General features: G+C 40.4%; 1 protein-coding gene across 1 annotated transcript in view; it reads left to right on the top strand.

Moving 5' to 3' along the window:
- Positions 1-18,011, top strand: part of LOC119646599 — a 149,322-nt gene extending 131,311 nt beyond the window's left edge. Inside the window, exons 4-5 of the mRNA XM_038047092.1 lie at positions 8,821-9,089; positions 16,766-18,011. Coding sequence (XP_037903020.1) covers positions 8,821-9,089; positions 16,766-16,920 — 424 coding nt within the window. The 3' untranslated portion in view covers positions 16,921-18,011. The remainder of the gene's footprint in view (positions 1-8,820; positions 9,090-16,765) is intronic.
- Positions 18,012-18,392: the final 381 nt, after the last annotated feature.

Raw genomic sequence — 18,392 nt, 5'->3', positions numbered from 1 at the left:
TTTTGTGAATGAGGATGATGAGAGCCTCTTTCCACAAGCCGGGAAAATGATTCTCTTCGAGGCTTTTGTTGAAAATAAGAGATAGGGGAATGGAGATTGACTTACTAGTTTTTAGCAAAAAGAGGGTTGGAAGACCACTGTAGCCAGGTATGACATTGGCATCAAGTTTGCCAATGAGGTACTCGACAAGGATAGGGGTAAGAAGGAGAATGGTAGGCGATGCGGGGCAGGCTACATCCACTATCGGGAGGGATTCGGAGGAAGGAGGGGGAACATAGACTGACGAAAAGTAGCGGCAGAGTAAATCAAAAGATAGTTGGGGGGAGTTAGCTGAGAGCCAGAGAATTTAATGGACGGAGGGGATAACTGGGCAGGGCAGCGAGAGTTGCGAATGTGGGACCAGAAAGAGCTTTGTCCTAAAGCTGGCGAGATATGGGAGGAACGCCGATCAATATGGAAAGTTTTCTCCACTTTTGTCAACCGCCAGGTATATCTGAGCTTGAATAGGTGCCAAATCGTAAATTTCAGAAGTTTTGCACGCTTTCATTCTTGACCTAGGTTCATTGAAAATAAACAAACAAATCGCTGCCATAATAAGACACATCGCTTTTCCAGATCAACGAATGTGATTCGACTTGAATCATGATCGTTCATGTGAAAGTAGTTTTTTTAACCTAATTAGTAGTAAGATATTCAGAATATGTTTGTCGAATACTTCCTGGGGTACAAAAGTTTAAGATATTTCCAGACGACTACCTATCGCTTGAACGCTATGAACTAATCAATAAATTGCCCAACGGAACTTCACTTAACAATTTTACTCCAATTATCTAGGTTCCGTAAACAACAGTCAGTTTCGTATGAACTCCATTTCCGAAGGCAACAAAATTGAACTTCATCACAAGATGATGATGGCAAATTATTTATTGTTGTTGTCCTCAGACACGAAGCGGAGTGGGTTGAAAGGTATTTACGTCTGTTTCTAGTCGATTCTGGTTTGCAGTAGACATTTGCCTTATTACCTTAGTAACGTAGAAATATGATTCAAGACATGTAACTCAAAGGAGACCTACAATCTGTAATAACATGAACCGAATCGTGAAATTAGAAGACGCAATAAATATTCTCTCGAGATTCAGTGAGTACAGTTGTGAGCACAACCAACTTCAATTGGGGATTTTTGTGGAAAGGCTAACTAATGGGTGAAGGTAAATTTTGCGATATTTTTCGAAGGTGTTACAAGATACATCATATTGGAATGGCTGCGATATCGTACTATATTGTAAGAAGATTTCCGATGACCTTTGCAATTAATCCTCTGATCATAAATAATAAATTCAAAATTGACTGAAGATTCAATTAGGATTTTTCCTTTAATGTGGACTTGTTTATTGATATGAGTGTGTTGAGCATCTATACCGGCAGCAAATAGGGAAAATGTTAAAAATTGGAGGTTCTAAACTTTTTTCATCTTTTTACATTTTGAATCTACGTGAAGTCCTTTATTCTTGCTGGATCAACAATTGAGAAATACGGGAAGCGGAACTTTTTCATCCGAACCTCGAATCTGTCTTTAACTTTATCTTTTTTCGGTTTTACTTTAAAATCAATTCATTTATGGGGTGAGTATTTTTCCTTAACATACGAAGTATAATTCCAGATTGGGAAATATAGTAACTATTACCCCCCAAAATCTCTCGTTTTCGCACAATTGTTGTCAGTTCGGCGAAGTGTGTTTCAACTCCGAAACATATTTCGGCATTTTTGGCCGACTCCTCGGTCACTCAGCCATACTGTATATGCTAGCTGTGCAATGCTCTGAAGCTGTCGTCCTTTCTTTAAGAGTGACCTATCCAGTGACCCACCCGCTGATTTGAAATGTTTTTTTATATGTTTCAGGGCAGGGAACACGCAAATATCTCTTCAATTGTTGCAGTCTAGAAGGAAGCTCCTTTTCAGAATTATAACGATCATTGACTCTTTGAAATAGATCTCGACTCCCCGGGATTTGCGGATAAATGAGAGTAGGAGCTGTACAGAGATTGTTGGAAGAAACAGTTTCACAGGAGATCGTTAACTTCAGCGACCTTGGCTTGCATGGGTGCACTTTCACTTCTCAAGCGGTCCACGTTCTACGGTGGTTAGTCATTTCATCTACGAGAAGCAGAACTTCATTGAGTGTTATACAATTGAGAACATGGTGAAATGTTCCTTCGTGGATCACGGGACGAACTATTATGTCTTTGATTTGACTTTCGAAAGACCTGCATCATATTGATATTATTTACGTTAGCTTTTGCCTTCCTGAGCAGTTTAATAATAAATTCCCTCTTGTCTTGTTGTACAAACAAAAGGTAAGCTGGATGATGACCTCGGTCGAACCTGATGTCAACGTTTGGGTTTGACACATTCACAAGACAGAATTCACCTTGACGTTCAGATAATCAATCCCAATTGCAATGCCACTCTTAGGAAGTTTCTCGTGCATTTCATTGAATTACTTGTAGAAAGTTTCCTCCTACTTTGTATTGGACGTTTACCGGTTTCTAGGACATGAGGGTGTGCCTAGCGGATGCAGTAAGCATTAATCCAGCACCAAATTCCGTGCCCGGTGGCATTGAAGGCAGAGGAATGCTTAACAGAGTTTCACCCTTTTACCTTGCTTACCCCAAGACCAAATTGGATCTGGCGGTCATCCTAGTAGCCGCAATACTGCTGTCGAGAATTAATTGCATATTCGGTAATCGAACCATAAATCTTATCAAACCATCGCAGCCGAAAATTGAGTTTTTCTCTGAAGCGTGGTAGGCATTTCCAAAGCATTAAGAAACTAGGCAATTGTAGGCCACAAGCCCATAAATTTCTACGTTTTTTTATTGTTTACTACGGTAAGTAGAGATTAGTTTGACTGAATTCTCAACCTTCACCTTACAGAGGATTCACTACTCCAGCGGGATATAAACTTCCTGTCGGCTGATTTGTCCCAATTTTCCTGAACTTCGTGAATTCTCTTTTTTAAGGTTTTGTGTGAAACAAAACCTTATTAGAATCGATTCGATGTCTGTCTGTCCGTCTGTCTGTCTGTCTGTCTGTCTGTCTGTCACAGCCGATTTATTCGGAAACGGCTGGACCGATCGTCACGAAAATTGGTAGGAGTATGTAATCTGCCGTTCCCTTTACATGCAGCAACTGACGTCATTTTGTGTTAAGTTTAAGGGGGGGCTTTTCATACATGTGAAAGGAGGGTGCAAAATTTTTTTTCACAGAATGTAGCCATGTGGGGTATCAAATGAAAGGTCTCAATTAGTACTTTTCGAAACTGGTTCAATATTTGATGTTGGGTGAAACATAGGGGAGTGAGGGCTCAAAATATGACCCCCAAAAAGTGTAACAGGTCTCGTTCTCAGAACCTATCCAACCGAAAAATCTGAAAAAAATCACAGTGATGCATCTCTACGAAATCTAGGCCTCAAAATATATCCGGTTCCGATATCTGCACAAATAAAGTTAATAATAGTATATTTCCACATTTTAGAAATTTACCCGGCACCCCCCCTTATGTTCATCCCAGAAGTACAAAATTTAGCATGCGTATAGTGAAGAACATAGTGCACGGTTTGGTCAAGTTTGAAGAAAATCCAAGTATTACTAACAAAGTTATAGGGGGTAAAACTTTACCATGTTTTGTGAATTTCGTGCACTCTACAACCCGCATGACGTCATAATTCAGATATCATAAATATAAGAAGTGAATCGGAAATATGGGTACGATCAATTTATATACGTGCATATATGTGTACAGTATTAGGAAATAGACAGTTTGTTTGTTTAGGGTGAGCGTAATGTGTACGTATGTCTCGTAGTTTGGAAAAATATAAAGGATTATTTTGGATTTGTAGCTATATACGGATAGAGAAATGTGCGTTGAAATTTCTTACATAAGATGAACACAAAACCTTTATACCTGAAGTGCGAGCTTCCGGTATTCCGACTTGTTGTAAGCTTGGTTTGGTTAGAGTCGGCTTTCTAAATTACCGTTTAGCGTATTAAGCCATCACTGTTGGCATTTAGGTCGTTTTCCACGGAGTTGAATATGCAGACTATCATGGCTAACGAGTTATAATCAGCACGATTTCTATATTCAAATCACATGAATCCATTCTGTGTCTATGTCCGACTTTACATGGTGATTAATCTTCACCACTATAAATCCGTGCTTCAGGATCATTGTGTCAAGACATTTTCGATCACTTTTCTGTTCTTCGATGATTCTCATCAGTGGTCGATTCTACTTCATTTGCCATGTAATCCTGCTGCCATAAAACTCTCAACCCTAGCTTGCGCTTCTATCATTTATATCCTTCAGCTGTCACTATCTAACGGTGCCGTCCCCCCATACTCGATTAAGGTGATCAGACCCGAGTCTGCAATGGAACTCATTTCATATAGTTCCTGCCATTAAGCCTCACTGGAAGTTGCCTGGTACCATGTGAACCGGGATGGCCTTCTGAGAGCATATGTTCCAGGAGAATTTCTGGGGGAAATGTCCTCGGCCTGGTTATTTGCGATTGGCCTCCTTGTGGTGTTTTCTTGGTGGTCTTGGTTGGTCCCATATCGCGGGGAGAGTTCCTTGTGGGCTCAAGCGTGGAGTTGTGCTGCATAACTTGGGTGCCATACCCCCTAATTGTAAAAGAGGTGTTAGATAGGGCCCGTATCCGCTGGCATGAATACTGAAACTGCACTTAATATAAATCAGTACCGTCATGCGAATCAGGGCGGGGCTCCGATGGTGGTCTTCAAATCAACCGGTGTCCGAGGAAGTCCGTGAGATTATGCCTATAAGGCAGGTACTCACGATAAATCCCCAGGACCTTCATGTCTTTATTTAACGATTGTTTCTCCCAGTTCGACCTATCTATTATTTGCGTATACTGAATTCTCTCTTTTACTCCGTGGCTTTTTCTATGGTCGATTTCTTTGTGTTAAGGAACTTTTCTGTATGCGATCGATTTTTAATAAAAAGGTCATTTTTTAAAAATTCCTTTCACCGTTATATTAATTCCTAATGCCAATTAGGAGATGGAGAAATTTTCATGATCCGTTATGGAATCTAGTTCACACCCCTTCGAAATTACTGCCACACGTTTCACGTTTGTTTGGCTTTTGTCTATGAATCTCCTCTTATTTTCTCTCCTTTAGTTTCGGCGGCTTAGATATATTTGGAGTCCATCGGCAATCTCACATGTCCTGTCCTATAGTTGAAATAACAACGGTATTTGCGGGGTTGACAATTTAAATTTTCCATGATCTTCATGTCCTCATTTCCTCGTGGTGGAATTGGTTTTATTTTCTGTAGTACGTACTTTCGACAATAAATTATCAATCCTCCATCATGATTATCACGTAGGGTGGGTGGACACGCTACTTCAGGCAAAAAATGCGCTGTGTTCCATCAATGTTTGTGTTGGTGAAATTAGAGCCATTTCCATTCGCGAATATTTTCCCAGTAGACTCTGTTTTAAATATTCTGATAGAGATTGCTAAGCAGGCTGTGTATGATTTAGTGCGGACTATCTACAATGGTTCTTTAGTGTAACGCCAGACCCTTCGTATTCTAGCCTTCAACTCCTTTCTATATTCCCTTGTGTATTTTACCGGAGCGCTGCCTTGATTGTGACATTGATATTTCATTCTTCATTCGTTCCATAGTTTTGATGCTATTGCCAAACAAGTAACAGAATAGTAATCAATCGAATCATCTCTATTCATTTCGTTGGATTCTTTCAGCTATAGCCGAGTATCGAGTTTCTGCCCTCCCTTTTAATTTCCAAATTGGAATTTTAATTAACCACTCTTTGATATATATTTTTCTTTGATATTTCCAATCGGTTACTTAGTTATTAGTTCCCTAAGAGAAGAAGCCTTGTTTTCTGATGCTCCAGTGCCATGTGCCTATGTAGCACATAGCGCTTTAACCATACTTAGACACCATCGCTGTTGGTTCGTGGCTAGGTATCTTAATTCATCCCAGGAGTATAATAATAATTACGACAACCCAATTGGATCAATGCCTTGAAGTGTTAGAGTACTTCATTCAAGACCGTATCGTTACACTAGAGGATTATAATATCCTGTAACAGACAATGTGGTCAGCACTGTGTTCCCCTGGAAGCCTTTTAAGCTGAATCCGGATCAGGATTCCTTCGAGCAATCCTAAATAATCGAACAAATGTGGCATACTATTACCTTGGATTCATACCATTGGATTGCGTAGTGTATTGCCAAAAAATTATTTTATAACTTTCTTTCTATACTTTGATGTTTAATCGCAACAAATTAAATTATTTGAAATTATCTCCATTTCGGCGTTCTAGCCTGTCGTGTTTTCGCACTAAAACTGGACTGAATGTGAGGGCCGACTTCGGGCTGCCTGAATACATTATTAGAAATTTCTTTGATATTGAAAGACCTTCTAGGCTTCGAATCATTTGTGATCACGTGCCTTAACTAAAGATTTACGCTATTCTTATATGTATGATTTACGCTTTCCTACTAATTACCGTTATTTCGAATTTCCACTTATATCTACAGACTTCAAAAATTATTTTCATCGCAGTGCCTTACCCACTTACTATTAGTAACCATTTTCTTTTCCAGGTGATCATTTTATTTATATGACCATTAATCCATAGCCCCACCTTGCCCGTTGCATCGTGGAAGGTTAACATTGTTTCTTTCGTCGAGCCCTACTACCATACTTGTCCTGACTCAATCAACCCCATAACGATCGCGGATATCCTCATTTCGGATATGATCTAAACGTGTGACGCCACTAGTCGAACGTAGCATCTTCGTCTTCATTACCGCAAGACGCCGTTCATTGTCTTTTATAGTCGACCAATACTCAGAACCATAGAGAGCGACTGGACGGACGACATTCCGGTAAATTTTAGATTTGAGACGTTCGTTGATACGTCGATCACAAGGAACACCAGTTGTGGAACGCCACTTCATCCAGGTTGCGTTAATGCGTGAAGCAATTTCATAACACAGTTCTCCATTTGCTGATAGCGTTGACCCGAGGTGTTTCAATCGCTCAGTTCTGGGCAGATCACTGCCGCTGACAGTGATTGTGCCTGTTTCATAAGGATCGGTCGTCAAAAATTCAGTTTTGTTTAGATTCAATCTGAGACCGTGTTGCATGAGGCGATCATTCCATTTTTGGACAAGTTGCTCGAGATCATTTTTGCTATTAGATGCTAGGAAAACATCATCTGCATAAAGCAGTGTGTAGGACGCTGGACGTTGGATATCCCGTGTGACGGTGTCCATAACAAAAACAAAAAGGAGTGGTGAGAGGGCGCTTCCTCGATGAACACCAACAGAGACACGAAGCGGTTTTGATACACCCGCCATACTTTGAACTTTACTTTTCAGATCGTGGTAGAGCAATTGAACCCAGTGGACGAGTTCCTCTGGCACGAAGTGTTGTCGTAAAGCATACTAGATGAGTTCGTGTGGTACATGGTCAAACGCTTTCTCTAGATCCAGAAAGGCAATGTAAAGAGAACGATGCTTCTCACGGTGTTTCTCCATGAGTAACCGCGCAGCGTGTATTGCGTCAGCAGTTCCGCAGTTCTTGACAAATCCGGCTTGATTCACATTTATTTCAACGATTTCGCGAATACGGTTGTCAAGAATGCGTTGAAAAATCTTCATGGACTGGGAAAGTAACCGGATCGGACGGTAATGTGAACATTCTGTTGGACTACCTTTCTTTTTCCATATTGGAACAGTAGTACTTTCTTGCCAGTCAGATGGTGTTCTTCCTTCCTGAATAACCCGATTAAAGACTTCACTGAGCCACAATGTTGGGTCCCAGCTCTTCGCTTTCCAGAGCTCAGATGCGATGTCGTCAGGTCCTGTTGCTTTCCCCGACTTCATTTGTTTTATTGCTTCCTCGACTTCAGTTGCGCTGACTTATGGAACTGGTCCAAATGTCGGTAATGATTGTGGGAGTGGAGGATGAGCAAATTCTTCAGTTGAAATCTACTCGAAGTATTCTCGTATCTATCCGTTGCGGCTCGACGGTTGGTAAGCAAAGTACCATTCTTGTCATTAACGCAGCAGATCCTGTGTGCGTTCATTACGGCTTGTAGCAAGTCGATACAGATCTCTCTGTCCCCCCGCTAAACGCTTGTATTAAAAGGCTATTATGTCTGCATCATATTTTATGTGGAGGATCAATCACATGGAGACACTAGGAGGCCACTACACATTCGATTAGTTGGTATCTATGAAGAGGGCCCCACATCACTTCGACCTTTCCCCTAAACCACAGGCAGTGTAGAAGAACTGGAAATCTTGATCAAAGTGATTTCTAAAACTATGTGTGAGGGAGCTACCTTTTCCGAACGACTACTAAAAAGGCAAGTAAGCGCGTGTCAACTAGTACTTCCTGCCCAGGTGGTAGACAAAAGCCAATTCAGATGTTCATTTTGACTACTTTCAATTTTCAAGTGCATTACAAAGTGCTACTTGGCTTACAATATAACTTTCAACTTTATCAGTTACTATTTAGCTATTTCGTTTGTGGCGGAATTTTTTGTGGGGATGATGTATCCCATTTCATTCCCTGCTTTGTGGATCTCATTCTTGGATATACTTTTATTATTGAGGGAGTTTTCAATGACATTTTCGTATTCTCTAGGAACCTTTTGTCTTCGATTCACTTGCCTTGATTGCTAGCGAATCCTTTTTGAATTCTTGGAAGTTGCTTTTATCATTTATGGCACTAAAAATATTTTTTTTTATTTTCAGATCAAAACGTGACTCAAAACTGACTCCTGCTGATATGTTGGCTCTAATTGCTTTAGTGGAAGCTGGTGAACGTTCCCGATACGAGAGTGAAAATGAAGACAACTACGGAGATTATGCTCGATCATACATGGGACCATACAACTCGCAATTCCTGGATGATGAAAATGATGATTTGCTGAATGACCCGTCAAACTATGTATCATCCCCTTACAATTTCGATTCGATCCCACTGTACGATATGATGAAACCAGCGAAACCAGCTCAACGATGTACGTAATTTTGTGTATAGCATTATACTGGAATTTATGGTGAAATCTTAATCCGTTATTGTAGTCAAACGTGCGGTCATTTCTCAAGAATTTCCTTTTTTTGCTGATTGTCTCTCAGAGACAATTAGTCAATCTGAATTGTGGAACCAACCAAGTCCGCATAATTTAGGCTTAAAAGTTTGCAACTACACACATATCTTTATATATATATATTTATATTTTCTTCAAGTAAATGTTAACAGTAATAGGGAGAGTCCAGAGCGCTCAAATTCTAGCTCAGGACCTGTTAATTTTGACCTGAATTGCTGACTTGGACGATTTTTAAGGTTTGTGAAAAACAAAACTAACTAAAATCGATTCACTTTCTGCCTGTCTCTGTTTTGGTCGTCTATCTGTCTGTCCTTTTTTGTAGGCGGAAATCTTTGAGAGACACTGCTCTAGGTAAGCTTGTGTGTGGCATTTCTAGTGTTTCTAGTTCACTTCTTAAGGAGTATAGGCCATCTACACAGTCAGACTGCGCTTCAGTTTCACTATCATCATACTTAACATTGTGCAAGTGATAAGCTGTATTGAGACAAACACAAGATAAACACAGACACCCATTGCGACTGAGATTCGAACTCAGAGCAGCCAGATTGTAAGGCTGACTCTCTACCCCCTCAACCATTGCACCGTGTGGGAATTACCTCCTAAAAATCCCCTGTCCTTAGTTATTGCATTACAAGCTTATTTCTATACTTATTTCTATACGCGGCACCCACAATTGCTGATTCCTAATCTTCCACTTTCCGCAGTCTACCTTGGATACGTCAGATTATCCAGCTGATTGTATCCAAACCTCGTTTTAATGCTAGCTAGCTTTCCACACAAGGTTTCTCGATGACAGCATTTCGCCTACAGTTCCTTGCAGGATTGCCTATTCTTTCATGAATTTTCAACAGTGGAAAAATACGGGCCTGCTTTCTCCAGTGTGCGATCATAGTCATAGTCATGCTAATTGGCTGAAATATCGCTCTATAACCAAGCCTTAACAGTGATTACTTCACATGAGTATTCATCATCATCATCAACGGCACTACAACCGGTATTCAGTCTGAGCCTGCCTTAATAAGAAACTCCAGACATCTCAGTTTTGAGCCGGGGTCCACTAATTCGATATCCCTAAAAGCTGTCTAGGTCAGGACCTACGCCATCGCTCCATCTTAGGCAGGGTCTTCCTCGTCTTCTTTTTCTACCATAGATATTGCCCTTATAGACTTTCCGGGCTGGATCATCCTCATCCATATGGCTTAAGTGACCCGTCCATCGTAACCACAACTTGACGGTCATGGTATCGCTCATAGATTTCGTTGTTATGTAGGCTACGGATTCGTCCACGCCCATTTAGGGAGCCAAAAATTCTTCTGAGGATACTTCTCTCGAACGCGGCCAAGAGTTCGCAATTTTTCCTGCTAAGAACCCAAGTTTCCGAGGAATACATGAGGACTGGCAAGATCATAGTCTTGTACAGTAAGAGCTTTGACCCTATGGTGAGACGTTTCGAGCGGAACAGTCTTTGTAAGCTGAAATAGGCTCTGTTGGTTGGCAACAATCGTGCGCGGATTTCATCATCGGTTTTGATTTTCGACCCTAGATAGGATGTATCCTCCTATCCTTATCCTTCCTGTTTGACCAATGCGGTTTGATGTTATTGGGTGGTTGGTTTTCGGTGCTGACGTTGCCACCATATACTTTGTCTCGCCTTCATTGATGTGCAACCCAAGATCTCGCTTCAATTGCCACCTGCTCAATCTGGATGAAGGCAGTTTGTACGTCTCGGGTGGTTCTTCCCATGATGTCGATATCGTCAGCATAGGCCAGTAGTTGGGTGAACTTAAAGAGGATCGTACCTCTTGCATTTACCTCAGCATCACGGATCACTTTCTCCAGGGCCAGGTTAAAGAGGATGCATGATAGGGCATCCCCTTGTTGTAGACCGTTGTTTATGTCGAATGGTCTTAAGAGTGATCCTGCTGCTTTCATCTGGTCTCCCACATTGGTCAGGGTTAGCCTAATCAGTCTTATCAATTTCGTCGGGATACCGAATTCTCTCATGGGCGTGTACAGTTTATTCAGAATGTCGTACAGGGTTAGAGTTTTGTTCTCATCAGTTTGGTTTCAGATTCCTAGTAGCCCATTCGCCCGCGGCCATCGCACCCTTAGGTATCTGAAGGTTGTCATTATCATCAAAAGATTAGGACAACTAATGTGGGAAGATGAACGGCGTCTCAATCGTCCCATCACAATTCGATAGAGCGTTTTTCCAAAGGATTTGCGTCCTTAATAAAGTTTTGTAGAGCATTCTTTTTTGTTCTGCTGGATAGTCGGCTTGATGCTTTTGCAGGTTCCCTTATAGACCTGCTCTTATTCGGCTTGGTCGATGCTACATGGCGCCTTCTGTTGGGCTCGTGTGGCTTGAGGCAAGTCAATCAAAGGTTGGCGAAATCACTATTTCACTAGTAATTTGCTTCAAATGCTAATGCGAATCTTTTTGACATGGGTACGTCGTTCGCTTTGGACGTGCGGGTTTGCTGCCCTGTTGTGCCTTCCATAGTTAAAAAATATTTGCTCGGTTGTTTCCCTCTGCTAGCATACTGGTGTATGTTACGTGTCAGCGTAGGGCTGACAAGAGTATTTTCCGATCGCTACTTTCATCGTCTTGGTGGTCGGTAATACATCGAGCTGCGGTGCCACCACAGATAGTCGCATTGTAGCGGTTTGAATACCATGGATTTTTTAAATTTTCGATTTTCTACAAAATCTCGTTCTCATCCTCCTATTCTTCTTTTTGACCGTAAATTGATGGTAGCAGGGTTTGGTGTCACTTAGGCCACTTATGACGATATTGTGGTAGCTGGTTTGACTTTTTCACTGCGACCCCTTGCATTCTTTTGTAACCTGTTGCAAAAGACCCTAATGGTGCTTACCATGTATTGATGGCTGGTGCAATTTAAGACCCAACCCAGCTATTTACCCTCTCAGGTTCTGTTGTCTATGAGTCTTGACCGGGGTACTTTAGCGTTTATTGAACCACCCTGGGCTTTGTCTTTTGGAGTCTTTAGCATTGGAGGAGCTCTCAGAATTGATGAGCAGCTCCTGAATGGGTCTACTTCCAAGTCTTGGAGTCTCTCTAATCCTTCTTGAACATAGGGGGAGAGTGTCAAAGCCGTCTCCGTCGACCACCGTTCTTGTTTCGTAGCATTAGATGCCACGCTGTTCAAGTTTTCAGTCGGTGGACGGAGCTCTTTTACAGTAAGTATTTTCCGTCCTTCATCTTCCTTTTGGTTTTTTTCCCATAGTCATTCCGATCTACAAACTAGAGATGAACAAACACGTGCCCGTGCATGGCTAGAAACGAGGAATATTTACATGTTAATAGATATGCCCCTATCCACCAGATGAAATCGCTTCTGATGGGATGCCTAGCCATGCTATGTAAATGTAATTCTTACTTTCTTTTTTGTTACTATAATGGGATATTTAGGACTTCAAACCACGAGCAATCTGTTCGGAATATTTAAGCAGGTTTAGCAAAAATTGAGTACAAATATATATCAATTTCATTCCTAGGCTAGGATCCCCTGAAAAAACCTAAGTCATTGGGTTCTTATTGTGAAAAGTTTTATCAATGTTCTGTCTGTAAACTTTCATGATATACATAATTCTTCTCGAAAACCGTCAAGTCCGAAAAAATTACTACACATCAATCATCGTTTCTATATGAATGCTGCCATTCTGGAAGGTTGAAATTTCAGGGGCAGAACAAGTCTCATGAAAGTGTCCTTTCAACACAAGTAACTAGCCTGCCCGTTAGGAGATCTAGGATCATCTGAAAATTTTTCAGAAATATGGGAGAAGAAAGGCCTCTCATAATTTCTCTTCTTCATTCCCGTACAGCAATCGTTCATCGGGTGACGTACTCTCCACATTCTCTAGCTTCATGATGAGGTCCTCTATATTCTTTACGAATCTTCTAAAGTTCAGTACATATAGTTCATTAAACTTACTCAGCAGCCAGTTGGCCAATATTTAATATGGATCAGTTTACAACTGCGATAATTTCCCGAAATTCGTTTCCTGGTTTGTGAATCCTAGGACACACCCAGGGGTCGTCAGCGATAATTAACGGGTCACTCGCGATATGGTCGGGAGAAGTGTTGCACACACTGCCATTTGATACAGCGTTCAAACCATCAGGAGTGGGTATGCATTATAATTGCAGGGTACACATTAGGTAAGCGGAGGCTCCACAACCGGTATGGTTGTGGTTATGGTAAATAAAAGCAAAGGTCATTGCGGACAGGGTCTGGTCAAATCGAAGAGTGGTTAGAAACTGTTCTGGTCGAAAAGATGAGTGGTTAGAAATTGTTGTTTTGAAAAACTGGCGGTGGGGCTGTGTTCACTTAATTTCGAAATGCATTGCACACTCATTATTCGCTGCATATTCCTTTCGGGTTGACGTCATCAGGGTGGAAGACGTCAAAGATTACTCACAAAGACGCAAAGCCAGGCAGGACACGTCGAGATGATATATATAGTGAAACCCTGCGTCCCTCGTCGATGGAGGGAAGAAGATTGTAGAGCAAAAACCAAGACTCGACTCAAAGATTAGTATATTTGAGTAAATCAAAGCATCAGTGGGCATGACTGCAGCAGGAGCTTGAGCCTTAAGTTGGCTAGTGACAAACGTTGGGGATCCCACCTTTAGAAGGAGATGTCTTATCAATAGTGCGAAGGTAGGGGCTGATGTTTTTGGCGATGAGGCGTTTCGTAGGCACTTTGCACAAGTGCAGTGACGGGAAGTTTGGCGGATGATGTCTACTCACCGTATTGCCCCAGAACCGGTTGCTGCTAGGGAACCCAAAACCATCTACAAGTGGAAGACAATCAATGACATCTCCGTTGGCAGAATAAGTGAAGAGGCGGGATATACATTTTTTTTTCACAGAATATGGTCATAAGGAGTATGAATGGGATTGATTAGTACTTTTCGAAGCTGATTTTATTTCTGATAACAAGAAACATAGGGGAGTGGGGGTTTAAAATATGTGCCCCGAAAAGAGTAACAGGTCTGGTTTTCATAACCTAAATGGTGTAATGGCGAACCTAAAGAAAATCTAGGCCTTAAAGTATATCCCATTACGATACAAAGTTATAGAAAGTCAGAGTTTTGCATTGGTGCCATCATCGTATAACTTGAACTCTCATATGAGTTGAATATGTCAAGAAATGTTTTGAATTTTGAGCTATGTATGAACGAAAAAACGCGCTAAGGAAATTTTTCACATAAAATAAATACAGCTTCCGGTATTTCGACTTGTTTTCTTTGTCAAAGGTGCGACGGCATTAGTCAAGAGCTTTATGCAGACGAAGGGGAGATTTTTCCGGACAACGTTGTTAGACAGATGTTGAGGAGCGTTGACAGATGGAATCGGGTTGCGTATTACGTTTAGGTTCTCCTCTTTGCGAAGAAAATTGACCGCGATCGTTGGAGAGACGAGATGAGACGGGGATCTTTGAATTAGCAAATTCATTTCTTCCTCACCCTACTTGTTCATGAGAAGGCGGAAGAGCAGGTTGGGCAAGCCCGCAGCAATACTCAAACAGTTTCAGGCTAGTTCTCTGACGTGTTTAGTTGCTAGTCCGGCGGCTTACTATTGCGGATGTCCAAAATGCATTCATCCATTGCACCAAAAATACAAAAAAAATCTTAGGCATTCTTTCTTTGGCTGTATTCTCCATGATGTAACGGCATTCCTTCAAGATTCTCTCTATCCTTTCATTTGAATCCGGCAAGGAGTCTTTTCTTAATTGGTATAAATGTGTGAAGCTTTGGGTGAATGGTTAAGGACAATGGAAGTTCGTTTTGCATAACCGTTATTAATGCAGGTCGATTTGAAAAGTAGCATAGCATTTACTTGCAGAGAAGGAACACTTGTCGACGTCCATTGTAGATTCGCTTAGTAGTTCCCGTTTGAAGTCTTCATTTTATTTTTTCTATCCTTTTAATAAGTTATTAGTCTACTATACGGTGATTAGTGGAATCAACTTAATTAACTGACGTTTTGATTTCTTTAATGTTTTCATCATGCTATTGCATCAAACTTTCCAGTTGAGCTTTGGGGCAATTATAATTTCGCTCAGTGTCCGGATGGCTCAAGTGGCTGGAGCGCTGGGCTGTCGTAGCGGATCGCGATTCAAATCTCACTGACAGCAGAGCGATTTGTTATCTTGACTGGATGTCGGATACGATTCGACTCAGCTGTGAATGAGTACCTGAGTCAAATCAGGGTAATAATCTCGGGTGAGCGCAATGCTGACCACATTGCCTCCTACAGTGTACTTTAGTGTACCGTTGTGGTCTTGAATGAAGTGCTCTAACACACTTCAAGGCCCTGATCCAATATGGATTGTTCCGCCAACGATTATTATTATTATCATTTCGCCCAGCTGAAATTTCAGACTTCCAGACTTCGTCATGTACCACTATACAACCAACGAAACAGGGTGTACAGCGAAAGGTGTATTTCTGCATCGTTTGAGCAGATTGTGTGAGAGTTTCATATTATCCCATAGCAGTAAATGAGTCTGACAGAATAATTGCTTGATTATACATACTGGAGGATTAAAATCACCGGTGGACCATTGCAGTGGCCAAAATGTAGGTAGATAGGAGAAGGAGGAAGAGGGCATTGCGCGCTCAAGGTCCTTTTGGCTCAGCTCCACTGTTACGTCCGACTATTATCTGCAACCTGGATGATGGCAAATCTGGTAAAAAAGCCATCGCCATCGCCTAAACATTTCTAAACCAATAATTTTTCATTTTAATTGTGTGAACACAAAACCTTTTTAAAATCGGTTTACTGTCTGTCCGTCACACGCATTTTTCTCAGAGACGGTTACGACAATTGACACCAAATTTGGTAGGAAGCTGAGAACTATGAACGCTCACGCATACAGTGAGTTACATCCCTTTACGACGAATTTAAAGGGGGGTCGCCATACATGCAAAAGGGGCGTGTAAATTTTTTTTTCAACAAACATAGTCACCAAACCAAACATAGTGATACATGACTATGTTAATTAAAGGTATCGGTTAGTACTTTTCGAAGCCGGTCTTAGTTTTGACATTTGTTGGAAAGGTGGGGAGTACGGGGGGTGAAAGTGATCAATCTTTAAGGGGGCAATTCTCAGAAACCACCAAACCAAAAAAAAATCAGAAGGCTGCCACTATATGATGCTTGGGCTCCGAAATACCTTCCATACTGATATCTTTACAAATAAAGTTAATAATAGTATATTATTATAATTTTTAGTAATTGGCTGCAAACCCTTCTTAAGGTCATGCTAGCACTACGAACTACTACAACAATATAGAGTATAACATAGAGTATGATCTCACACCAAGTTTGGTGGAAATCGCACTATTACTAACAAAGTTATAATATGTCAAAGTTGTTGCTTCTTTGCAAATTCAATACTATGAATGTCAATATCATCCGAAAGTGGATATCCTCACATAATATATGCATATATTACGTGCTACGTACTAAGAAATACACAAAACCTTTCGTATTTGAAGCGTCCAGCTTCCGGTTTTCCGACTTCTTTTAATTAACTCTACTTTTTTCTTTCAGATGGAACCAAACGATATATGGTATCGAAGAAGAAGAGATCCCTGGGCCCTTACGCAAATGATGTTGCTGACCACGCCAACTTGAAACTCAATAGCCACTTCCCTACCCATTATATATCCGGGAAAGCACCTAAAAGATTCCAAACTGCTTTCTAAATAATATTCTTTGTGAAATAACTAAATTTATAAACTGAAATTTATTGAAGCAGACGAAATGGAAGTCATTTCGATGTGGAACTTTGATTTCCGCAAGGCAAACAATTATTTTTTAATAAATACAAAGTCATATATACATACACATAATATTGTTCGATATTGAATGTAATGGTAAATATATTGCATTGAAATAAAAACTGCATGTTAATAATATCAAAACAGGGTGTGCCAAAAAGAGAAATTATTATACATACTATATATAATATGAAGTTTTAACATTACTAGAATTATATATATGCAAGTATACATACTAAAATTAAACAACAAATTCAGTTAATCTTCAATCAGCGCCAGCAGTCTGAGTAAGAAGTCTTCGAAATTCATAACCAACTCCATTATCCACGGTACCCATTCTTATCAAAGGCATACTTCACAGAATCCCAGGCAGCTCTAGCAAGAAACAAAGCTGTTCCAGGCTTGAATTGAGAGCTCCAATTTCTTCATGTTAAATCAATGTCGTCTCCTTACCACGCAACCCCACTATATTCACTTTCTTTTAGGAGCACGAAAGAAATCCTCACATTTAAGCACGGATCAATGAAGATATGTATATCAACGTTTCGCAAAAAGCTCAACTAATTAATGCAGAATATTATTCAATTGATGTATGTACGTAAAAAAGATAAAAATTTGTAAACTGCTGAAATTCGAACTATAACAAAATAATAAACTGTAACGTATTCTATGTGTCACGTATCAACTTAAATAATAAACAAACGCAGTATTTGTATCAATTCCGTAAAAAGAAGTTGATGTACGATATCAATGTGTGTATAGACCAGAAAAATTGCATATTTCCCTAATTATTTAATTCAGCTATAACTTTTGCTATTATAGATCTTTTTAGTGAATAACCGAACATTATTCATATTCCCAATCACAAATTAAACAGATTTGAATCATCGATTATCTTTTTATCGGGCAAACACGACTTCATACAAAAATATGTATTAATTTTGCAGTCCAACTGTTGACAAAAGATGCTCTCTATTTCCTATCCTGTATTGAAATAAAGAAATATTTACATAAAACTAGCCTTTGCATTTTAACATCGGTTGTACACCATAGATTTCACGACCCTTGCGCAGAAGCGCAAAATGACATTGGGGTAACATCGCGAACAATGCTGAAATCCTCCCGAACTACCCCAGCAATAAGACCAACTAAGAATGAAGGCCCGAAAAAATAATGAAAAAGTTGAGGAATTTTCGCTCTTTAACATACTAGCCCCCGTTGAACTTGAGGGGGCCCCATACATACATATGATGGGTGCAATACTTTCTTTCATTACTCGATAGTCGATTATTAGTTTTCCACTTCGAAATCGATATCGCATATATTCAACCCATTTACACAATGCACTATGTATAATGGAACCATCGTATATTCAAATATTCCCGCATAATTTCGGA

This window comes from Hermetia illucens, chromosome 1 (assembly GCF_905115235.1).
Source record: "Hermetia illucens chromosome 1, iHerIll2.2.curated.20191125, whole genome shotgun sequence".
In the NCBI taxonomy this organism is placed as follows: domain Eukaryota; kingdom Metazoa; phylum Arthropoda; class Insecta; order Diptera; family Stratiomyidae; genus Hermetia; species Hermetia illucens.
Note: the sequence above shows the minus strand (reverse complement) of the source record. Positions and strands in the feature narration are given on the sequence as shown.